This window comes from Agelaius phoeniceus, chromosome 27 (assembly GCF_051311805.1).
Source record: "Agelaius phoeniceus isolate bAgePho1 chromosome 27, bAgePho1.hap1, whole genome shotgun sequence".
In the NCBI taxonomy this organism is placed as follows: domain Eukaryota; kingdom Metazoa; phylum Chordata; class Aves; order Passeriformes; family Icteridae; genus Agelaius; species Agelaius phoeniceus.
Genome location: NC_135291.1, coordinates 574260 through 599259, shown reverse-complemented (window position 1 = coordinate 599259; position 25000 = coordinate 574260). Strand labels below are relative to the sequence as shown.

General features: G+C 41.6%; 1 protein-coding gene across 2 annotated transcripts in view; it reads right to left on the bottom strand.

Moving 5' to 3' along the window:
• The window catches only part of GABBR1 (gamma-aminobutyric acid type B receptor subunit 1), a 61719-nt gene extending 36737 nt beyond the window's left edge, over positions 1-24982 (bottom strand). For both annotated transcript variants that reach the window (XM_077191006.1, XM_077191005.1), the window contains exons 1-5: positions 24687-24982; positions 12714-12848; positions 2139-2309; positions 677-778; positions 34-99 (exon numbers count right to left, since the gene is read on the bottom strand). In XM_077191006.1, coding sequence (XP_077047121.1) covers positions 34-99; positions 677-778; positions 2139-2309; positions 12714-12848; positions 24687-24932 — 720 coding nt within the window. In that variant the 5' untranslated portion in view covers positions 24933-24982. The remainder of the gene's footprint in view (positions 1-33; positions 100-676; positions 779-2138; positions 2310-12713; positions 12849-24686) is intronic.
• Between the last annotated feature and the right edge of the window lie 18 nt (positions 24983-25000).

Sequence of the window (25000 nt, the reverse complement as noted above, 5' to 3'; positions counted from 1 at the left end):
ACCAATCCCCACCACCCCTCTCCTCAGTCCCACCTCACAGAAGACCTTCCTGGCCACCGTCTCGTAGAAGAGCCCCACGATGATCCGGGCGTCCTGCCGCTGCGGGATTGGACCGTTCTTTACAGCCCCGCCCACCTCATTTGCATAAACCACCCACCCTCTCCCACCCCTTCCTCTTAGGACCCCCATGGATTTTTGGGGCGGTTTCTCCTCTTTTTGGAGGTCCACCATGGTGGGGAGGGTCCTGAAGGTGGGGTTGGACCTCGGGGTGGTCCCAAGGGTGGGGTTGGACCTTGAGGTGGTCCCAAGGGTGGGGTTGGACCTCGGGGTGGACCCAAGGGTGGGGTTGGACCTCAGGGAGGTCCCAAGGGTGGGGTTGGACCTTGAGGAGGTCCCAAGGGTGGGGTTGGACCTTGAGGTGGTCCCAAGGGTGGGGTTGGACCTCGGGGTGGTCCCAAGGGTGGGGTTGGACCTTGGGGTGGTCCCAAGGGTGGGGTTGGACCTCAGGGTGGTCCTGAAGGTGGGGTTGGACCTTGAGGTGGACCCAAGGGTGGGGTTGGACCTTGAGGTGGTCCTGAAGGTGGGGTTGGACCTTGAGGTGGTCCCAAGGGTGGGGTTGGACCTCCGGGAGGTCCCAAGGGTGGGGTTGGACCTCGGGGTGGTCCCCAGGTCTCACCTTGAGGTTCTTGACGGACGCGGAGGGGTCGGAGAAGAAGCTCTGGCGGAAGGTGATCTCCAGCCCCGCCTCCTTCACCCGACGGTCGAGGTCGTCCAGGGTCTGGTGGGGACGTGGGGACACCAAAAATGGGGTTGGGGACATCAGAAATGGGGGTGGGGACACCAAAAATGGGGTTGGTGGCATCTAAGAGGGGTTGGGGACATCAGAAATGGGGTTGGGGACATCAAAAATGGGGTTGGGGACATCAGAAATGGGGTTGGTGGCATCTAGGAGGGGTTGGGGACATCAGAAATGGGAGTGGTGGCATCTAAGAGGGGTTGGGGACACCAAAAATGGGGTTGGGGACATCAGAAATGGGGGTGATGACACCAAAAATGGTGGTGGTGGTATCTAGGAGGGGTTGGGGACACCAAAAATGGGGTTGGGGACACCAGAAATGGGGTTGGGGACACCAGAAATGGGGGTGGTGGCATCTAAGAGGGGTTTGGGACATCAGAAATGGGGTTGGGGACATCAAAGATTATTTTGGGGCCACCAAGGAGGAACCTGAGGAGGATTTTGGGGCCACCAAAGAGGATCTTCAAAGAGGATTTTGGGGCCATCAAAGAGGAACCCAAGGAGGATTTTGGGGCCACCAAGGAAGAACCTGAGGAGCATTTTGGGGCCACCAAGAAGAATTTTGGGGCCACCAAGGAGGATTTTGAGGCCACCAAGGAGGAAATTTTGGGGCCATCATGAAGGAACCCAAGGAGGATTTTGGGGCCACCAAAGAGGAACCCAAGGAGTATTTTGGGGCCACCAAGAAGAATTTTGGGGCCACCAAGGAAGAACCTGAGGAGGATTTTGGGGTCACCAAGGAGGAACCAAGGAGGATTTTGGGGCCACCAAGGAGGATTTTGGGGCCATCAAAGAGAAACCCAAGAAGAATCTTGGGGCTACCAAGAAGAATTTTGGGGCCACCAAGGAGGAAATTTTGGGGCCATCAAAGAGGATCTCAAAGAGGCTTTTGAGGCCACCAAAGAGAAACCTGAGGAGGATTTTGGGGCCATCATGAAGGAACCCAAGGAGGAATTTGGGGCCACCAAAGAGGAACCCAAGGAGTATTTTGGGGCTACCAAGAAGAATTTTGGGGCCACCAAGGAGGAACCCAAGAAGGATTTTGGGGCCACCAAGGAGAATTTTGGGGCCATCTTGAAGGAACCTGAGGAGGATTTTGGGGCCACCAAGGATGAACCCAACAAGAATTTTGGGGCCATCAAAGAGGAACCCAAGGAGGATTTTGGGGTCACCAAGGAGGAACCCGAGGAGCATTTTGGGGTCACCAAAGAGGATCTCAAAGAGGATTTTGAGGCCACCAAGGAGGAAATTTTGGGGTCACCAAACCCAAGTTGAAATTCCATGAAGATCTCAGACCCCGGGCCGTTTTCGGGGCGCCCGGTGCCGTTTTTGGGGTTCGTACCGAGGTGAAGACCTCCTCAGTCTGCTGGATGGTGGCGATCTTGGTCCAGCCCCACTTCTTGAAGAGCTGAACGCGCGTGGGGTTGTGCAGGGTGGCCGAGGGATGAGTCCGGAAAAACGTCGGGAAACGCCGGCGGTTGGAGAGCGCCGGGGAGCTGGAGCCGTACGACAGCTGGGGAGGCACCGAAAAGGGCAAATTCGGGGGGGTTTTGGGGAAATCGCAAAAAATTCGAAGTTTTTGGGGTTTTCTGGGGGATTTTTTGGGGTTTTTTGGGGATTTTTTGGTGATTTTTTGGAGGTTTTTTGGGGATTTTTTTGGAGGGTTTTTGGGATTTTGGGGGATTTTTTGGAGGGTTTTTGGTGATTTTTTGGAGGTTTTTTGGGAGTTTTTGGGAATTTTTCGGGGTTTTGGGGGGATTTTTGGAGGTTTTTTTGGGATTTTTTTGTGATTTTTGGAGGGTTTTTTGGTGATTTTTGGAGGGGTTTTTTTGGGATTTTGGGGGATTTTTTGGTGATTTTTTGGAGGTTTTTTGGGGATTTTTTGGAGGGTTTTTGGGGATTTTTGGGGATTTTTGGGAGGTTTTTTGGGGATTTTTTGATGATTTTTTGGGGGTTTTTTGGGGATTTTTTTGGAGGATTTTTGGGATTTTGGGGGATTTTTTGGGGGGGTTTTTTTGTGATTTTTTAAAAATTTTTTGGGGGATTTTTTTTTTGAGATTTTTGGATTTTTTTGTGATTTTTGGAGGGTTTTTTGGGGATTTTTTGTGATTTTTTGGAGAGTTTTTTTGGGAGTTTTTGGGAATTTTTCGGGGTTTTTTGGGGATTTTTTTGGGGTTTTTTGGGGTTTTTGGGGGATTTTTTGGTGATTTTTTTGGGGATTTTTTGGGGATTTTTTGGGGGTTTTTTTGGTGATTTTTTATAGTTTTCTTTGGTATTTTTTGACGATTTTTTGGAGATTTTTTGGGAGTTTTTGGGAATTTTTGGAGGATTTTTGGTGATTTTTTTGGTGTTTTTTGGGTTTTTTTTGGGATTTTTTGGAGAATTTTTTTGGGATTTTTGGTGATTTTTTTGGGGATTTTTTGGCTTTTTTGGGGGGATTTTTGGTGATTTTTTGGAGGTTTTTTTGGGATTTGTTTGTGATTTTTTTGAGCTTTTTTGGGGATTTTTGGGGATTTTTTGGAGGTTTTTTGGTGATTTTTGGGGATTTTTTGGAGGTTTTTTGGGGATTTTTTTGGAGTTTTTGGAAGTTTTTTGGGATTTTTTGGAGGGTTTTTTTGGGCATTTTTGGTGATTTTTTGGGGTTTTTTTGGTGATTTTTTGGGGTTTTTTGGGGATTTTTTGGGGGTTTTTTTGGTGATTTTTTGTAGTTTTCTTTGGTATTTTTTGACGATTTTTTGGGAGTTTTTGGGAATTTTTGGGGGTTTTTTGGGGATTTTTTTGGTGTTTTTTGGGGTTTTTTGGGGATTTTTTGGTGATTTTTTGGAGGTTTTTTGGGGATTTTTGGAGGTTTTTTGGGGATTTTTGGAGGTTTTTTGGGGGATTTTTAGTGATATTTTGGAGGGTTTTTTGGTGATTTTTTGGAGGGTTTTTTTTGGGATTTTTTTTGGATTTTTTTGGGGTTTTTGGGGGGTTTTTTGGGGTTTTTTGGGGATTTTTTTGTGATTTTTTTAAAATTTTTGGGGGATTTTTTTGAGATTTTTTGATTTTTTTGTGATTTTTGGAGGGTTTTTTGGGGATTTTTGGTGATTTTTTTGGAGGTTTTTTTGGGATTTTTGGTGATTTTTTGGAGGTTTTTTGGGGATTTTTGGGGTTTTTTTGTGGGATTTTTAGTGATTTTTTGGAGGGTTTTTTGGGATTTTTTGTGATTTTTGGCGAATTTTTGTGATTTTTTTTGAGGTTTTTTGGATTTTTTGGGGATTTTTGGAGGGTTTTTTGGGGATTTTTGGAGGTTTTTTGGAGGTTTTTTTGGGGATTTTTTTGAAGATTTTTGGGGATTTTGGGAGGTTTTTTTGGGGATTTTTGGTGATCTTTTTGAGGATTTTTGGTGATTTTTTGGAGGTTTTTTGGAGTTTTTTGGGGGGGATTTTTGGTGAATTTTTAGACTTTTTTGGGGATTTTTTGGGGGTTTTGGGGGATATTTGTTGAGGTTTCTTGGAAATTTTGGTGATTTTTTGGAGGTTTTTTGGGGATTTTTTGGTGATTTTTTGGAGGGTTTTTTGGAGGTTTTTGGGGGATTTTTGGGGTTTTGTTGGGAATTTTTGGGGATTTTTTTGGTGATTTTTTGCAGGTTTTTTGGTGGTTTTTTTTTGAATTTTTTTGGATTTTTTTGTGATTTTTGGAGGGTTTTTTTGGATTTTTTTGGTGATTTTTTGGAGGTTTTTTGGGGATTTTTGGAGGTTTTTTTGGGGATTTTTGGAGGTTTTTTTGGGAATTTTTTGTGATTTTTTGGAGGGTTTTTTGGTGATTTTTTGGAGGGGTTTTTTGGGATTTTTGGGGATTTTTTGGTGATTTTTTGGGGATTTTTGGGGATTTTTTTGGGATTTTTGGGGGATTTTTTGGGGGTTTTTTGGAGGTTTTTGGGATTTTTTTGGAGGTTTTTTGGGCATTTTTGGGGGATTTTTTTGTGATTTTTAAAAAATTTTTTGGGTATTTTTTTTGAGGTTTTTTGGATTTTTTTGTGATTTTTGGAGGATTTTTGGGGGATTTTTTGTGATTTTTGGAGCGTTTTTTTGGGATTTTTGGTGATTTTTTGGGGGGATTTTTGGAGTTTTTTTGTGGATTTTTGGGGATTTTTTGGCTTTTTTGGGGGATTTTTGGTGATTTTTCAGAGGTTTTTTTGGGATTTGTTTGTGATTTTTTGAGCTTTTTTTGGGGATTTTTGGGGAATTTTTTGGAGCTTTTTTGGGGATTTTTGGTGATTTTTTTTGAGGATTTTGGGGGATTTTTTGGTGGTTTTTGGGAGGTTTTTTTGGGGGATTTTTGGTGAATTTTTGGACTTTTTTTGGGGATTTTTTGGGGGTTTTGGGGGATTTTTGTTGAGGTTTCTTGGAAATTTTGGTGATTTTTTGGAGGTTTTTTGGGGATTTTTTGGTGATTTTTTGGAGGGTTTTTTGGAGGTTTTTGGGGGATTTTTGGGGTTTTGTTGGGAATTTTTGGGGATTTTTTTGGTGATTTTTTGCAGGTTTTTTGGTGGGTTTTTTTGAGTTTTTTTGGATTTTTTTGTGATTTTTGGAGGGTTTTTTTGGATTTTTTTGGTGATTTTTTGGGGGGTTTTTTGGGGATTTTTGGGGATTTTTTTGGGGATTTTTTTGGGGGTTTTTTGGAGGTTTTTTGGAGGTTTTTTGGGGATTTTTGGAGGTTTTTTTGGGGGATTTTTTTGTGATTTTTTAAAAATTTTTTGGGGATTTTTTTTGAGATTTTTGGATTTTTTGTGATTTTTGGAGGGTTTTTTTTTGATTTTTTTGGGGATTTTTTGGAGGTTTTTTGGAGGTTTTTTGGGGATTTTTGGAGGTTTTTTTGGGAATTTTTTGTGATTTTTTGGAGGGTTTTTTTGGGATTTTTGGGGATTTTTTTGGGGATTTTTTGGGGATTTTTTTGGGGGTTTTTTGGAGGTTTTTGGGATTTTTTTGGAGTTTTTTTGGGCTTTTTGGGGGATTTTTTTGTGATTTTTTAAAAATTTTTGGGGAATTTTTTTGAGATTTTTTGGATTTTTTTGTGATTTTTGGAGGGTTTTTTGGGGATTTTTGGTGATTTTTTGGAGGTTTTTTTGGGATTTTTGGTGATTTTTTGGAGGTTTTTTGGGGATTTTTTGGAGGTTTTTTGGGGATTTTTTGGAGGTTTTTTGGGGATTTTTTGGAGGTTTTTTGGAGGTTTTCTTTGTGATTTTTTGGAGGGTTTTTTGGGGATTTTTTCGAGGGGTTTTTTTGGGATTTTTGGGGATTTTTTTGGGATTTTTTGGGGATTTTTTGGGGGGTTTTTTGGAGGTTTTTGGGATTTTTTTGGAGTTTTTTTGGGCTTTTTGGGGGATTTTTTTGTGATTTTTAAAAAATTTTTGGGGAATTTTTGTTGAGATTTTTTGGATTTTTTTGTGATTTTTGGAGGGTTTTTTGGGGATTTTTGGTGATTTTTTGGAGGTTTTTTTGGGATTTTTGGTGACTTTTTGGAGGTTTTTTGGGGATTTTGGGGGTTTTTTTGTGGGATTTTTAGTGATTTTTTGGAGGGTTTTTTGGGGATTTTTTGGAGGGTTTTTTGGTGATTTTTGGAGGTTTTTTGGGGATTTTTTGGAGGTTTTTTGGGGATTTTTTGGAGGTTTTTTGGTGTCTTTTGGGAGTTTTTTGGGGGAATTTTTTGGGACTTTTTGGAGAGTTTTTTTGGGATTTTTGGTGAATTTTTGGGGGCATTTTTGGAGTTTTTTTGTGGATTTTTGTGGATTTTTTGGCTTTTTTGGGGGGATTTTTGGTGATTTTTGGGGATTTTTTGGTGATTTTTTTGGAGTTTTTTTGGTGATTTTTGGTGATCTTTTTGAGGATTTTTGGTGATTTTTTGGAGGTTTTTTGGAGTTTTTTGGGGGGGATTTTTGGTGATTTTTTGGGGATTTTTTGGGGTTTTTTTGGGATTTCTTTGGTGTTTTTTGTAGGGTTTTTTTGGTATTTTTTGAGGATTTTTTTGGAGGTTTTTTGGGAGTTTTTGGGAATTTTTTGTCGTTTTTGGGGGATTTTTTGGAGATTTTTTGGAGGTTTTTTTGGGGATTTTTTTGAAGATTTTTGGGGATTTTGGGAGGTTTCTTTGGGGATTTTTGGTGATCTTTTTGAGGATTTTTGGGGAATTTTTGGTGTTTTTTGGGAGGTTTTTTTGGGGGATTTTTGGTGAATTTTTGGGGTTTTTTTGGGGTTTTTTTGGTGATTTTTTGTAGTTTTCTTTGGTAATTTTTGACAATTTTTTTGGAGGTTTTTTGGGAGTTTTTGGGAATTTTTCGGGGTTTTTTGGGGATTTTTTTGGTGTTTTTGGGGATTTTTTGTGATTTTTTGGAGGGTTTTTTGGTGATTTTTTGGAGGGGTTTTTTTGGGATTTTTGGGGATTTTTTTGGTGATTTTTGGGGATTTTTGGGGATTTTTTGGGGGTTTGGGGGATTTTTTGGGGTTTTTTTGGGGGATTTTTTGGGGGATTTTTTGGGGATTTTGGGGGATTTTTTGGGGGGGATTTTTTTGTGATTTTTAAAAAATTTTTGGGGGATTTTTTTTGAGATTTTTGGATTTTTTTGTGATTTTTGGAGGGTTTTTTTGGGGATTTTTGGGGATTTTTTGGAGAGTTTTTTTGGGATTTTTGGTGATTTTTTGGGGATTTTTTGGCTTTTTTGAGGGGATTTTTGGTGATTTTTTGGAGGTTTTTTTGGGATTTGTTTGTGATTTTTTTGAGCTTTTTTTGTGGATTTTTGGGGATTTTTTGGAGGTTTTTTGGTGATTTTTGGGGATGTTTTGGGATTTTTTGGAGAGTTTTTTTGGGCTTTTTGGTGATTTTTTTGGGGGATTTTTGGAGTTTTTGTCTGGATTTTTGGGGATTTTTTGGCTTTTTTTGGGGGATTTTTGGGGATTTTTTGGAGGTTTTTTGGTGATTTTTTGGGGATTTTTTTTGGAATTTTTTTGTAATTTTTTGGAGGTTTTTTGGTGATTTTTTTGAGGATTTTTGGGGATTTTGTGAGGTTTTTTTCGGGATTTTTGGTGATTTTTTTGGGGATTTTTGGTGATTTTTTTGGGGATTTTTTGTAGTTTTCTTTGGTATTTTTTGACGATTTTTTGGAGGTATTTTGGGAGTTTTTGGGAATTTTTCGGGGTTTTTTGGGGATTTTTTGGAGAGTTTTTTGGGATTTTTGGTGATCTTTTTGAGGATTTTTGGTGATTTTTTGGAGGTTTTTTGGGGATTTTTTGGAGGTTTTTTGGTGTCTTTTGGAGTTTTTTGGGGGGATTTTTTGGGATTTTTTGGAGAGTTTTTTTGGGATTTTTGGTGATTTTTTGGGGGAATTTTTGGAGTTTTTGTCTGGATTTTTGGGGATTTTTGGTGATTTTTTGGGGGGATTTTTGGGGATTTTGTGAGGTTTTTTTGGGGATTTTTGGTGATTTTTTGGAGGTTTTTTTGGGGATTTTTTTGGAGGGTTTTTGTGATTTTTTGGGGGATTTTTGGAGGGTTTTTTCTGGATTTTTGGGAGGTTTTTTGGGGATTTTTGGTGGTTCCTGGGAGGTTTTTTTTGGGATTTTTGGTGAGTTTTTGGATTTTTTGGGGGGATTTTGGGGGATTTTTTGGAGGTTTTTTAGGGATTTTTTGGTGTTTTTGGGAGTTTTTTTTTGGGATTTTGGGGATTTTTTGGAGGGTTTTTTCTGGATTTTTGGGGATTTTTTGGCTTTTTTGGGGGGATTTTTTGTGATTTTTGGGAATTTTTGTGATTTTTTTTGAGTTTTTTTGGATTTTTTTGGGATTTTTGGAGGGTTTTTTTGGGACTTTGGGGATTTTTTTTTGAGATTTTTGAATTTTTTTGTGATTTTTGGAGGGTTTTTGGGGGATTTTTTGTGATTTTTTAGAGAGTTTTTTTGGGATTTTTGGTGATTTTTTGGGGGATTTTTGGAGGTTTTGTCTGGATTTTTGGGGATTTTTTGGCTTTTTTGGGGGGATTTTTGGTGATTTTTTTTTAGTTTTTTTGGGATTTTCATGTGATTTTTTTGAGCTTTTTTTTGGGGATTTTTTGGAGGTTTTTTGGTGATTTTTTTGAGGATTTTTGGGGATTTTGTGAGGTTTTTTTGGGGATTTTTGGTGATTTTTTGGAGGTTTTTGGGGGATTTTTTTGTGATTTTTTGGAGGTTTGTTGGGGATTTTTGGTGATTTTTTTGTGATTTATTTTGGAGGTTTTTTTGGGATTATTGGTGATCTTTTTGGGGATTTTTGGAGGTTTTTCTGGGGATTTGTTGTGATTTTTTGGAGAGTTTTTTTGGGATTTTTGGTGATTTTTGGGGGGATTTTTGGAGTTTTTTTCTGGATTTTTGGGGATTTTTTGGTGATTTTTTGGGGATTTTTTTGGAGGGTTTTTGGGATTTGGGGGGAATTTTTTTGGCATTATTTGGGATTTTTGGGGATTTGGATGGGAATTTTGGAGATTTTTTTTGAGATTTTTTTGGAATTTTTTGGGGATTTTTGTGGATTTTTTTTTTCTGGGATTTTTTTTACTTTTTTTGTTTTTTGGTTTTTTTTTTTTTTTAATTTTTATGGGATTTATTTGGGATTTTTTTTGAATTTTCCAGGAATTTTGCGGATTTGTTTTGAGAATTGGAATTTGGGAATTTTGGCAGATGGGAATTGTTGGAATTTTGGGAATTTTGGGGTTATGGTGGGTCCGGAAAAACGTCGGGAAACGCCGGGGGTTGGGAGAGCTGGGAATGCCCAAAAATTCCAAATTTTGGGGGGAATTTTTGGGGATTTTTGGGGATTTTTAATTTTTTTTTTTAATTATTATTTTTGGGGGGATTTTGGGGGATTTGGGAATTGGAATTTTGGGAATTTGGGACGTTGGGAATGGAGATGGGAACAGGAATTTGGGGATGGGAATTGTGGGGATTTTGGGGATTTTTTGGGATTTTGGAATTTTTGGGATTTGGGGATTGTGGGAATTTGGGGAATTTGGGGATGGGAATTTGGGAATTGTTGGAATGGGAATTTTGGGAATTGTGGCACTTGTGAGAATTTGGGAATTTTGGGGATTTGGGATTTTGGGGAATTTTTGGTATTTTGGGGATGGGAATTTAGGGATGGGAATTTTGGGAAATGTGGGAATTTGGGAATTATGGGAATTTTTGGGAATGAGAATTTCGGGATTTTGGGGATTTTGGGGTTGTGAGAATTTTAGGAATTTGGGGATTTGGGAATAATGGGAATTATGGGAATTTTGAGGATTTAAAGATTTGGGAATTATGGGAAATATGGGAATGGTGAGGATTTGGGGATTTTGGGAATTGTGGAATTTTGGGAATTTGGGATGGAAATTGTGGGAATTTTGGGAATTTGGGAATGGGAATTGTGGGAATTGTGGGAATGGGAATTGTGGGAATTTGAGAATTCGGGAATTTTGGGGCTTTTGGGGATGGGAATGGTGGGAATTTGGGAAATTTGGGAAATTTGGGAAATTTTGGGAATGGGAACTTGAGAATTTTGGGGATTTGGGAATTGTGGGAATTTTTGGAGTTTGGGAATTGTGGGAAATTGGGAATTTTGGGGATTTTGGGAGTTGTGGGAGTGGGAATTGGGTTTTGGGAATTTTGGGAATTTGGGAATTTTGGGGAATTTGGGAATTGTGGGATTTTGGGAATGGGGAAAGGAATTTTGGGAATTGGGGATTGGAATTGTGGGAATTTTTGGGATTTTGGGGATTTTGGGATTCAGGAAGGGGAATTGTGGGAATTGAAATTTTGGGAATTTTTGGGAATGGGAATTGGGGAAATTGTGAGGATTTGGGAATTATGGGAAATACGGGAATGGTGGGAAAGGGAAGGGGAATTTTGGGAATTTTGGGAATTTTGGGAATGGGAGTGACAGGAAAAACCTGGGAAGAACAAGGTGGGAATTTTGGGAATGGGAGTGACGGGAAGGACGCCCCCAAAATCCCCAAAATTCCCCCCAAAAAATTCCCCAAAGATCCATAAATGGTGCAAAAGTTTTTATTTTATTGAACAAAAAGAAAAATTCAAGGAAATGTTATTTAAATTTTGGAAAAATCAGTAAAAAATCATTTTCACAATTTTCCCCTAAATTCTCAAAATATTACAAAAAAAATTTAAAAATTAAAAAAGGTTTTAAGAATCCCCAAAAATTTCGCCCCCCCCCAAAAAAATTCTTTTAAAAATCCAAAATAAAAGCCCCAAAATCCCCCAAAAATTGGAAAAAAATGGCCCCAAAAATCTTTAAAAAAGCCCCAAAATTGTGAAAAAAAATTCGAAGAACAACCCAAAAAAATCCCCCAAAAAGTCCTGAAAAATCCCCAAAATTCAGAATATTCACAAAGAAATTTAAAATTAAAAGAAATCCAGAAAATGCCAAAAAAATCCCAAAGTAAATCTCTAAAAATCCAAATAAATATCCCCAAAAATTCTTTTTAAAATCCCCCAAAAATCCTGAAAATTCCCCAAAAAATCCTGAAAAATTAAAGACAAAATTCCAGAATATTCACCAAAAAAAATCTTCCCAAAATCCAGAAAATTCCCAAAAAAATTCCCGCACTAAAAAAATCCCAAAATATTTTTAAAAATTGGAAAAATTAAAAAAAAAAATCCCAAAACTTCCCCAAAAAATCCCCCAAAAATTAAAAGAAAAAATCCCAAAATATTTTTTTAAAATTGAAAAAAAAAAAATATCCCCAATATTCCCCCAAAAAAGTTGAAAAAAATCCCAAAAGATTTTTAAAAATTGGAAAAAACTTTTTAAAAAATTTAAAAACCCAAAAAAATCCCAAAACTTCAGAAAAAAATTCCCAACAAATTTCAAATATTACCCAAAAGTTCCCCAAAAATATTTCCCCAAAAATTTTACACAAATCCCAACATATTTTAAAAAAATGAAAAAAAAAGAAAAAATTTTGAAAAACAATTTTTAAAATAAAATAAAAACAAAAAAAATCCCCAAAAATTTTCTCAAAAAAATTTAACACAAATCTCAAAATATTTTAAAAAAATTGAAAAAAAAAGAAAAAAATTTTGAAAAAAAAATTTAAAAATGAAATAAAACCCAAAAAATCACCAAAAATATTCTCAAAAAAATTTTAACACAAATCTCAAAATATTTTAAAAAATTTGAAAAAAAAATGAAAAAAATTTTGATAAAAAATTTTTAAAATAAAATAAAAACCAAAAATTCACCAAAAATATTCCCCCCAAAAAATTTAACACAAATCCCAAAATATATTTTAAAAACTAGGAAATAAAAAGGAAAAAATTTTGAAAAAAAATTAAAAATAAAAACCTAAAAAAATCACCAAAAATATTCTCAAAAAAGTTTTAACACAAATCTCAAAATATTTTTAAAAAATTGAAAAAAAAAGAAAAAATTTTGAAAAAAAATTTAAAATAAAATAAAAACCAAAAATTCCCCAAAAATATTCCCCCAAAAAATTTTAAACAAAAATTAAAAAAAAATCCCAATATTTTAAAAAAATTGAAAAAAAAAGAAAAAATTTTGAAAACAAATTTTTAAAATAAAATAAAAACCAAAAAAAATCCCCAAAAATATTCTCAAAAAAATTTTAACACAAATCTCAAAATTTTAAAAAATTGAAAATAAAAAAGAAAAAAATTAAAACAAAAAAAAAAACCCAAAAAAACCCAAAAAAACCCCAAAATTTCATTTAAAAAATTTGGAAAAAAAAGGAAAAAAATTGGCTTAAAAACCATTAAAAATCAAAAAAAAAACCTAAAAATTCACAGAAAAAAAATCCCAAAAAATCCCCAAAAATTCCCACACCCCAACCATCCCAAAAACTCCCAATTTTTTCCCAAAAACTCCCAAATTTTCCCAAAAATTCCCGAATTTTCCCCAAATTCCTCACCACGGTGACGTTCCAGATGCGGGCGGCCTCGGCCACCAGGGTGGAGACGCTGGAGCAGCCGGGCATGAGGATGATCTTGAACGGGAGATTGTAGAGCAGCTCGTAGAGGAGCTTGGTGGCCTGGCCGGGGTCACACTGAGGGGACAATCGGGGACAATCGGGGACAATCCCAGTTCAACCAGTAACCACCAGTGCCAGGGAAAAAAAACCCAAAATTTGCACCCAAACGGCCCAAAAATGGCCCAAAAAATGCCCAAAAATGGCTCCGAAACCCAAAAAATCAAGGATGGAGCCACCAATTCAAGGACACTGAGGGACAATTGGGGACAATCGGGACAATCCCAGTTCAACCAGTAACTCCCAGTTCCAGACCAGTTCCAGACCAGTTCCAACCCAAAAATCCCCAAAATTGCCCCAAAATGGCCCCAAAAACCCAAAAATCCAAGGTTGGACCCAGCAATCAAGATGGCGCCAGGTGGGACCAGGGTCACACTGAGGGGACAATTGGGGACAATCGGGGACAATCCCAGTTCAACCAGTAACCACCAGTGCCAGGGAAAAACCCCAAAATTTGGACCCAAACGGCCCCAAAATGGCCCCAAAAAACCCAGGAAACGCCCCAAGAACGCCCAAATCCAAGATGGCGCCAGGTGGGACTTGGTGGCCTGGCCAGGGTCACACTGAGGGGACAATCGGGGACAATTGGGGACAATCGAGGACAATCCCAGTTTAACCAGTAACCACCAGTTCCAGACCAGTTCCAGACCAGTTCCAACCAAAAATCCCAAAAATCCAAAAAAACCATCCCAAAATGGCCCCAAAAACCCCAGGAAACGCCCCAAGAATGCCCAAAATCCAAGATGGCGCCAGGTGGGACTTGGTGGCCTGGCCGGGGTCACACTGAGGGGACAATCGGGACAATTGGGACAATCCCAGTTTAACCAGTAACCACCAGTGCCAGGAAAAAAACCCCAAATTTGCACCCAAATGGCCCCAAAATGGCCCCAAAAACCAAAAATTCAAGGTTGGACCCAGCAATTCAAGATGCGCCAGGTGGGACCAGGGTCACACTGAGGGGACAATCGGGACAATCGGGACAATCGGGACAATCCCAGTTCAACCAGTAACCACCAGTTCCAGGGAAAAAACCCAAAATTTGCACCCAAACGGCCCCAAAATGGCCCAAAAACCCCAGAAAACGCCCCAAGAACGCCCAAATCCAAGATGGCGCCAGGTGGACCAGGGTCACACTGAGGGACAATTGGGGACAATCGGGGACAATCGGGGACAATCCAGTTTAACCAGTAACCACCAGTGCCAGGGAAAAAACCCCAAAATTTGCACCCAAATGGCCCCAAAAAATCCCATTTTCAACACCAAAAAAATTCATATTTTTTATCAAAAAAATCCATTTTTAACCCAAAAAATCCATTTTTTATCCCAAAAATTCCCAATTTCACCCCCAAAAAATCCCATTTTTTATCCAAAAAATCCCATTTTTCAACCCCAAAAAATCCCAATTTTATCAAAAAAAAATCCCATTTTTTATCCAAAAATTCCCAATTTTCACCCCTAAAAAAATCCCATTTTTAACGCCAAGAAATCCAATTTCTTATAAAAAAAATTCCCATTTTTTATCCCAAAATTCCCAATTTTCATCCCAAAACTACCCAATTTTCACCCCAAAAATCCCAATTTCAACCCCACAAAAAATCCCAATTTTCACCCCCAAAAATCCCATTTTTTATCCAAAAATTCCCAATTTTCACCCCCAGAAATTCATATTTTTTATCCAAAAAAATCCCATTTTTAACCCCAAAAAATCCCATTTTTTATCCAAAAATTCCCAATTTTCACCCCCAAAAAATCCCATTTTTTATCCAAAAAATCCCATTTTTAACCCCAAAAAATCCCAATTTTATCCAAAAAAATCCATTTTTTATCCCAAAATTCCCAATTTTCACCCCCAAAAAATCCAATTTTCAACCCCAAAAGTTCATATTTTTTATCCAAAAAATCCATTTTTATCCAAAAAATCCCATTTTCACCCCCAAAAAATCCCATTTTTTATCCAAAAAATCCTTTTTCAACCCCAAAAAAATCATATTTTTTATCCCAAAAATCCATTTTCAACCCAAAAAATCCCAATTTTCACCCCCCAGAAATTCATATTTTTTATCCAAAAAATCCATTTTTAACCCCAAAAAATTCATATTTTTTATCCAAAAAATCCCATTTTTAAACCCAAAAAATTCATTTTCTTTATCCAAAAAATCCCATTTTCAACCCCAAAAAATCCCAATTTTTATCCAAAAAAAATCCCAATTTTTATCCAAAAAAATTCCCATTTTTTATCCAAAAAATCCCATTTTCAACCCCAAAAATCCCATTTTCACCCCCAAAAAATCCCATTTTTCACCCAAAAAATCCAATTTTTATCCAAAAAAATCCCATTTTTTATCCCAAAATTCCCAATTTTCACCCCCCAGAAATTCATAATTTTTATCCAAAAAATCCCAATTTTCACCCCCAAAAATTCATAATTTTTATCCAAAAAAATCCCATTTTTGCCATGGCAACGCTCAGCAGCATCCCCGGGGTTGCCATGGAGACGCTCGGGAGCAGCCCCGGGTTGCCATGGAAACGCTCTCAGCATCACCGGGTTGCCATGGAAACCCTCAGGAGCAGCCCCGGGGTTGCCATGGAAACGGCGCTGGGATGGGAAAGGGGGGGGGGGGGGGGGGCCGGGATTTTAGGGGGGTTTGGGAGGGACGAAAATTTGGGATCAAATCGGGGGAAATTTGGGAATTTTGGAGGGGAAAATTTGGGAGAATTTTGGGGGATTTGGGAAAAAATTTGGGGGGGAATTTGGGTTTTTGAGGGAAAATTTGGGGGAAAATTTGGGATTTTTGGGGCAAAAAGTTGGGGGTTTTGGGGGAAATTTGGGGACTTTTTTTGGGGGGGGAAATTTGGGATTTTTGGGCGAAATTTGGGGACTTTTGGGGGGAAAATTTGGGATTTTTGGGGGAAAAATTTGGGATTTTGGGGCCAAATTTGGGGGGAAATTGGGGTTTTTTTGGGGAAAAATTGGGATTTTTGGGAGGAAAAAATTTGGATTTTTGTGGGGAAAATTTGGGGTTTTGGAGGGAAAAAGTTGGGGGGAAAATTGGAGGATTTGGGGAAAAATTTGGGATTTTTGGGGGGAAATTTGGGATTTTGGGGGCAAATTTGGGGGGAAAATTGGGGTTTTTTGGGGGGAAAATTGGGATTTTTGGGAGGAAAAAATTTGGATTTTTGTGGGGAAAAATTTGGGGTTTTGAGGGAAAAGTTTGGGGGAAAAAATGCGATTTTTGGGGGAAAAATTTGGGATTTTTGGGGGAAAATTTTGGATTTTTGGGGGGAAAAAATTTGGGATTTTTGGGGGAAAATTGAGATTTTGGGGCCAAAAATGGCGGCACCAGTCCCAAATCCCTGCCCTAAATCCCAAATCCCTGCCCCAAATCCCGATCCCATTCTTGACCTCCTGCCCTAAATCCAACCCTGTCCGGTGACCCCAAAACTGACCCCAAATCTGACCCCAAACCCAAACTCACACTGACCCCAAAAACTGACCCCAAAATTCACCCCAATCCCAAACTGACCCAATCCAAACTCACCTGACCCCAAACCTCACCCCAAACCCATCCCAATAACCCAAAACTGACCCCAAATCCCATCCAGGTGACCCAAAACCGACCCCAAACTCACCCCAATCCCAAACTCACCTTATTTCCATCCAGGTGACCCCCAAAACTGACCCCAAAATTCACCCCAATCCCAAATCCCAAATCCCAAACCTGACCCCAAACTCACTCCAATCCCAAATCCCAAAATTCACCCAAATCCATACTGATAACCCAAAACTGACCCCAAACTCACCCAAATCCCAAACCTGACCCCAAACTCATCCTGATCACCCCAAACCTGACCCCAAACCCATCCCAATAACCCCAAAACTGACCCCAAAATTCACCCAAACCCCAAATCCCAAACCTGACCCCAAACCTCACCCCAATTCTATCCCAGTGACCCCAAACCTGACCCAAATCCAAATCCCAAATCCAAATCCCAAATCCCAAATCCAAATCCCAAACTGACCCAAACTCATCCTGATAACCCCAAAACTGACCCCAAAATTCACCCCAAACTCACCCCAATCCCAAACTCACCTTATTCCATCCAGGTGACCCCAAAACTGACCCCAAATTCACCCAATCCCATTTCAGTGACCCCAAACCTGACCCCAAACTCACCCCAATCCCAAATCTGACCCCAAACTCATCCTGACAACCCTAAATTGACCCCAAAATTCACCCCAATCCCAAATTCCAAACCTGACCCCAATCTCATCCCGGTGACCCCAAAACTGACCCAAATTCACCCCAATCCCATTTCAGTGACCCCAAACCTGACCCAAATCCAAATCCCAAACTCACCCCAAACTCATCCTGATCACCCCAAACCTGACCCAAATTCACCTAAATCCCAAATCCCAAACCTGACCCCAAACCATCCCAGTGACCCCAAAACCGACCCAATCCCATCCCAATAACCCCAAAATTGACCCAAAATTCACACCAAACCCAAATCCCAAACTCACCCCAATCCCATCCCAATGACCCCAAAACCGACCCCAAACTCACCCCAATCCCAAATCTGACCCAAACTCATCCTGACAACCCAAAATTGACCCCAAAATTCACCCCAATCCCAAATTCCAAACCTGACCCAATCCCATCCTGGTGACCCCAAAACTGACCCCAAATTCACCCCAATCCCAAATCCCAAAATTCACCCAAATCCAAATCCAAAATTCACCCAAATCCCAAACCGACCCCAAACTCATCCTGATAACCCCAAATCTGACCCCAAAATTCACCCCAATCCCAAATCCAAAATTCACCCAAATCCCATCCTGATAACCCCAAAATTGACCCCAAACTCACCCAAATCCCAAATCCCAAACCTGACCCCAAACCCATCCCAATAACCCCAAATCTGACCCCAAAATTCACCCAAACCCCAAACTCACCCCAATCCCAAACCTGACCCCAAACCCATCCTGATAACCCCAAAACTGACCCCAAATTCACTCCAATCCAAATCCCAAAATTCACCCCAATCCAAATCCCAAAATCACCCCAATTCTATCCCAGTGACCCCAAACCTGACCCAAATCCCAAATCCCAAATCCCAAATCCCAAATCCCAAACTGACCCCAAACTCATCCCGACAACCCCAAAATTGACCCCAAAATCACCCAAATCCCAAATCCAAAATTCACCCCAATCCATCCCAGTGACCCCAAATCTGACCCCAAAATTCACCCCAATCCCAAAATTCACCCAATCCCATCCAGGTGACCCCAAAACTGACCCCAAAATTCACCAAATCCCAAATCCCAAACCTGACCCCAATCCCATCCTGGTGTCCCCAAAACCGACCCCAATCCCATCCAATAACACCAAATCTGACCCAAAATTCACCCAAATCCTAAATCCCAAACCTGACCCCAAACCCATCCCAATGACCCCAAACCAACCCCAAACTCACCCCAATCCCGAATCCCGAATCCCAAACCCCAAATCCCAATCCTGACCCCAATCCATCCTGATAACCCCAAATCTGACCCCAAAATTCACCCAAATCCTAAATCCCAAACTCACCCCAAACCCATCCCAATGACCCCAAACCAACCCCAAACTCACCCCAATCCAAATCTGACCCCAAACTCATCCTGACAACCCAAAACCGACCCCAAACTCACCCCAATCCCAAACTCACCCCAAGCCCAAATCCCAAAATTCACCCAAATCCCAAATCCCAAACTCACCCCAATCCCAAATCCCCAAACTCACCCCAATTCTATCCCAGTGACCCCAAACCTGACCCAAATCCCAAATCCAAATCCCAAATCCCAAACCTGACCCCAAACTCATCCTGACAACCCCAAACCTGACCCCAAAACTCACCCAAATCCAAATTCACCCCAAACCCATCCCAATGACCCAAAATTGACCCAAACCCAAATCCCAAACCTGACCCCAAACCTGACCCCAATCCCACCCCAATAACCCCAAATCTGACCCCAAAATTCACCCAAATCCCAAATCCCAAATTCACCCCAATCCCAAATCCCAAATTTCACCCACCCCAATCCCATCCTGGTGTCCCCACATTCGGCCAGGACGTCCCAGACCCCAATTTCCGACCCCAAATCCCAACTTCCTGCCCCCAAAACCCCAAAATCCCAAATTTGGACCCCAAAAACCCAAATCCCAAATCTGGACCCCAAAACCCCCATTTTTCACCCCAAATTTCCATTTTTTTCACCCCAAATTTCCATTTTTTTCACCCAAATTTCCATTTTTCCACCCCAAATTTCCATTTTTTCACCCCAAATCTCCTCACCTCGCTCGCTGATGTTCTCCAACCCCAACTTTTGACCCAAATCCTGACCCAAATCCCAGATCTGACCTGAAATCGCCGATTTTTGACCCAAAACTGCGATTTTTGGCCCAAAACCCCAAAACCCCAACTTTGACCCCAAACCCCCAACTTTTGACCAAAATCCCAAATTTTGACCCCAAATCTCTCACCTTGCTGTAGCGGATGAGCGGCGCTCGTGATGTTCTCCAACCCCAACTTTTGACCCCAAATCCCCAAATCTTGACCCAAAATTGCCGATTTTTGACCCAATCCCAAAATCCCCAATTTTGACCCAAAACTCCATTTTTCACCCCAAAACCCCAATTTTTGACCCAAAATCCTCACCTTCCCCTTGCTGCCGTAATGGATGAGTGGCGCTCGTTGATGTCCTCCAACCCCAACTTCTGACCCCAAATCCCCAAATCTTGACGCGAAATCGCTGATTTTTGACCCAAATCTGCAATTTTGACCCAAATCCCAAAATCCCACATTTTAACCCAAAACCCCAAATTTTGACCCCAAATCCCTCACTTGCTGTGGCAGATGAGCGGTGCTCATTGATGTTCTCCAACCCTTGCTCCTCACCCAAAATCTCCGATTTTGACCCCAAAAAACACAATTTTTTCCCCAAAATCCCATTTTTTTCCCCAAAATCCCAATTTTCACCCCAAATTTCTGACCTTGCTGTCGTAGTGGATGAGGCGCAGCTCGTAGTCGGGCAGGATGTCCCATCCCTCATTGATGTTCTCCAACCCCAAACTTCTGACCCCAAATCCCAAATCTTGACCCGAAATCGCCGATTTTGACCCAAGTTCCAAAATTCGAATTTTTGACCCAAAACCCCAGATTTGACCCAAATCCTCACCTTGCTGTGGCGGATGAGTGGGCTCGTTGATGTTCTCCAACCCCAACTTTTGACCCCAAATCTTGACCCCCACAACCTCAACTTTTGACCGTAAAATCCCGTTTTTTTCCCAAAACTCCCAAATTTCACCCCAAATTTCCTGACCTTGCTGCCGTAGTGGATGAGCGGCGCTCGCTGATGTTCTCCAACCCCAACTTTTGACCCCAACTTTTGACCCCAAAACCTCAAACTTTCACTCTAAAACCCCAAATTTTTCCCAAAACCCCCAAATTTCACCCGAATTTCCTCACCTTGCTGTCGTAGTGGATGAGGCGCAGCTCGTAGTCGGGCAGGATGTCCCATCCCTCATTGATGTTCTCCAACCCCAAACTTCTGACCCCAAAATCCCAAATCTTGACCCAAAACCTCCGTGATTTGATCCAAACACCGATTCTTACCCCAACCCCAAAACCCAAATTTTGACCCAAAAACCCAATTTTTCCTCCAAATCCCCTGACCTTGCTGCCGTAGTGATGAGCGGCGCTCGTTGATGTTCTCCAAACCCCAACTTTGGACCCCAAATCTTGACCCTACAACCTCAAATTTTCACTATAAAACCCCAACTTTTGGCCCACAAAAAAAACGCAATTTTTGACCCTAAAACCCCATTTTTTTCCCAAAATCCCACTTTTTCACCCCGAATTTCCTGACCTTGCTGTCGTAGTGGATGAGGCGCAGCTCGTAGTCGGGCAGGATGTCCCATCCCTCATTGATGTGCTCCAACCCCAACTTTTGACCCCAACTTTTGACCCCAAAACCTCAATTTTGACCATAAAACCCCCGTTTTTTCCCCAAAACCCCATTTTTTTCCCAAATCCCACTTTTTCTCCCAATTTTCTACCTTGCTGTCGTAGTGATGAGGCGCAGCTCGTAGTCGGGCAGGATGTCCCATCCCCATTGATGTTCTCCAACCCCAAACTTTGACCCCAAATCCTGACCCCAAAACCCCAAATTTGACCCAAAACCCCCAATTTTTTCCCAAAAACCCAAATTTTTCCCCAAAATCCCACTTTTTCACCCCGAATTTCCTCACCTTGCTGTCGTAGTGGATGAGGCGCAGCTCGTAGTCTGGCAGATGTCCATCCCATCATTGATGTCCTCCAACCCCCATCCCACCATTCTCAACCCTGGTTTCTGAGCCCAAATCCTCGATTTTTGATCCGAAATCGCCGATTTTTGATCCGAAATCGCCGATTTTGACCCAAATCCAAAATTTTGACCCAAACCCCCAAATTTTAACCCAAAATCCCAACTTTTGACCCAAATCCCTCACCTTGCTGTAGTGAATGAGCGGCGCTCATTGATGTTCTCCAACACAAGCTTCTGACCCCAAATCCTGACCCCAAAACCCCAAATTTTGACCCATAACTCCCAATTTTTTTCCAAACCCCAATTTTTTTCCCAAAACTCCACTTTTTCACCCCAAATCCCGTGACCTTGCGGCATAGTGGATGAGCGGTGCTCATTGATGTTCTCCACTTGACCCAACTTTGCCAAACCACAACTTCTGAACCCAAATATTTTTCCAAAACCCCAATTTTTTCTAAACTCAATTTTCACCCCAAATCTTACCCTGCAAGAGGACTCGGCGATCGTTGATGTTCTCCAATCCCGGACTAGCTTGAAAACCAGCTCGTGATTCTCAACCACTTTGGACCCAACTTTGGACAACCTCAAACTTTCACTATAAAACCCCAAATTTTTTTCCCCAAAATCCATTTCTTTCCCCAAAATCCCGGGTTTTTTTCTCAAACCCAAATTTTTCCCAAAACCCCAAATTTCACCCAAACCCCTCTAACCTTGCTGTCGTAGTGATGAGGCGCAGCTCGTAGTTGGGCAGGATGTCACGGCGCTCGTTGATGTCCTCCAACCCAACTTTTGACCCCAAATCCCCAAATCTTGACCCGAAATCGCTGATTTTTGGCCCAAACCCCAAAATCCCAAATTTTTGACCCAAAATCCCTCACCTTTCCCCTTGGCTGTTGTAGTGGATGAACGGCGCTCGTTGATGTTCTCCAACCCCAACTTTTGACCCCACAACCCCAAACTTTCACTCTAAAACCTCCAATTTTTTTCCAAAAACCCCAAATTTTTTCCCAAAAATCCAAATTTTTTCCCAAAACTCCATTTTTTCACCCCAATTTTTCTGACCTTGCTGTCGTAGTGGATGAGGCGCAGCTCGTAGTCGGGCAGGATGTCCCATCCCTCATTGATGTTCTCCAACCCAAACTTCTGACCCCAAATCCCCAAATCTTGACCCAAAACCTCCGCGATTTGATCCAAAACACCGATTCTTACCTCAAACCCCAAAACCCAAATTTTGACCCAAAACCCCAATTTTTTGCTCCAAATCCCCTGACCTTGCTGCCATAGCGGATGAGCGCCGCTCATTGATGTTCTCAACCCCAACTTTTGACCCCAAATCTTGACCCTACAACCTCAAACTTTCACTATAAACCCCAACTTTTGACCATAAAATCCAACTTTTGACTGTAAAATCCCAAATTTTCACTCTAAAACCCAAATTTTTTCCCAAAACTCCCAAATTTCACCCCAAATTTCCTGACCTTGCTGTCGTAGTGGATGAATGGCACTCGATGTTCTCCAACCCCAACTTCTGACCCCAAATCCCCAAATCTTGACCCCAAAACCTCAAATTTTCAGTCTAAAACCTCAAATTTTGATGATAAAATTCTGGTTTTTTTCCCCAAAAATCCCATTTTTTTTCCCAAAACCCCACTTTTTCACCCCGATTTTTCTAACCTTGCTGTCGTAGTGGATGAGGCGCAGCTCGTAGTCGGGCAGGATGTCCCATCCGTCATTGATGTTCTCCAACCCCAACTTTTGACCCCAACTTTGACCCAAACCCTCAAACTTTCACTCTAAAACCCCAAATTTTTCCCAAAACTCCCAAATTTCACCCCAAATTTCCTGACCTTGCTGCCATAGTGGATGAACGGCGCTCGTTGATGTTCTCCAACCCCAACTTTTGACCCCAAATCTTGACCCTACAACCCCAAATTTTCACTATAAAACCCCAACTTTTGACCCCAAAACCTCAATTTTCACTCTAAAATGCCATTTTTTTTTTCCCAAAACTCCACTTTTTCGCCCCAAATTTCCTGACCTTGCTGCCATAGTGGATGAACGGCGCTCATTGACGTTCTACCAACCCCAACTTTTGACCCCAAATCTTGACTCCCACAACCCCAAATCTTGACTGTAAAACCCCAACTTTTGACCATAAAATCCCGGTTTTTTCCCCAAAACCCCACTTTTTCACCCCAAACTCTCTAACCTTGCTGTCGTAGTGGATGAGGCGCAGCTCGTAGTCGGGCAGGATGTCCCATCCCTCATTGCTGTCCTCCAACCCAAACTTCTGACCCACAACCCCAAATTTTCACTCTAAAACCCCCAAATTTTTTCCCCAAAACCCCAAATTTTTTCCCCAAAACCCCCAAATTTCACCCAAACCCTCTAACCTTGCTGTCGTAGTGGATGAGGCGCAGCTCGTAGTCGGCAGGATGTCCCATCCCTCATTGATGTCCTCCAACCCAAACTTCTGACCCCAAATCCCGACCCCAAAACCCCAAATTTTCACCCTAAAACCTCACTTTTTTTCCCCAAATTCCGGGTTTTTTCCCCAAAACCCCAAATTTACCCCAAACCCCCTCTAACCTTGCTGTCGTAGTGGATGAGGCGCAGCTCGTAGTCGGGCAGGATGTCCCATCCCTCATTGATGTCCTCCAACCCCAACTTTTGACCCAAATCCCGACCCCAAAACCCCAAATTTTCACCCTAAAACCTCACTTTTTTCCCCAAATTCCCGGGTTTTTTCCCCAAAACCCCAAATTTCACCCCAAACCCCTCTAACCTTGCTGTCGTAGTGGATGAGGCGCAGCTCGTAGTCGGGCAGGATGTCCCATCCCTCATTGATGTCCTCCAACCCCAACTTTGACCCAAATCTTGACTCCCACAACCCCAAATCTTGACCATAAAACCCCAACTTTTGACCATAAAACCCTGGGTTTTTTCCCAAAACTCCCAAATTTCGCCCCAAATTTCTGACCTTGCTGCCATAGAGGATAAGCGGTGCTCGTTGATGTTCTCCAACCCCAACTTTTGACCCCAAATCTTGACCATAAAACCCCAACTTTTCACCCTAAAACCCCAAATTTTGACATAAAATCCAAATTTTTCCCCAAAACTCCAAATTTCACCCAAACCCCCTCTGACCTTGCTGTCGTAGTGGATGAGGCGCAGCTCGTAGTCGGGCAGATGTCCCATCCCTCATTGATGTCCTCCAACCCCAACTTTTGACCCCAAATCCCGACCCAAAATCGCCGATTTTTGACCCAAACCCCAAAACCCCACATTTTCACCCCAAAATCCCAGATTTTGACCCAAATCCGTCACGTTGCTGTAGTGGATGAGCGGCGCTCGTTGATGTTCTCCAACCCCAACTTTTGACCCAAAACTTGACCATAAAACCTCAAATTTTCACTCTAAAACCCCAAATTTTCACCCTAAAACCCCAAATTTTGACCATAAAATCCCGGGTTTTTTTCCAAAACCCCCAATTTCACCCCGAATTCCCTGACCTTGCTGTCGTAGTGGATGAGGCGCAGCTCGTAGTCGGGCAGGATGTCGCGGCGCTCGTTGATGTCCTCCAGGGCCATCCTGACGGCCGGCAGGCACGCCTGCCCGCCCGGCCACCCGCCGGACATGGGGAACAGCGCCCCCACGTGGACGGATTTCCTCCCTGCGCCCCAGAGCGGCCCCAGCAGTGACCCCAGAAGGGCCACGCGGAGCCAGGGGGCGGCCGCGGCTGCTGCCTTGGGGGCCATGGCCGGGGTTTACAGCCGGAGGGGCATGGTTTGGGGGGTTTGGGGGGGGTTTTGGGGGATTTGGGGGA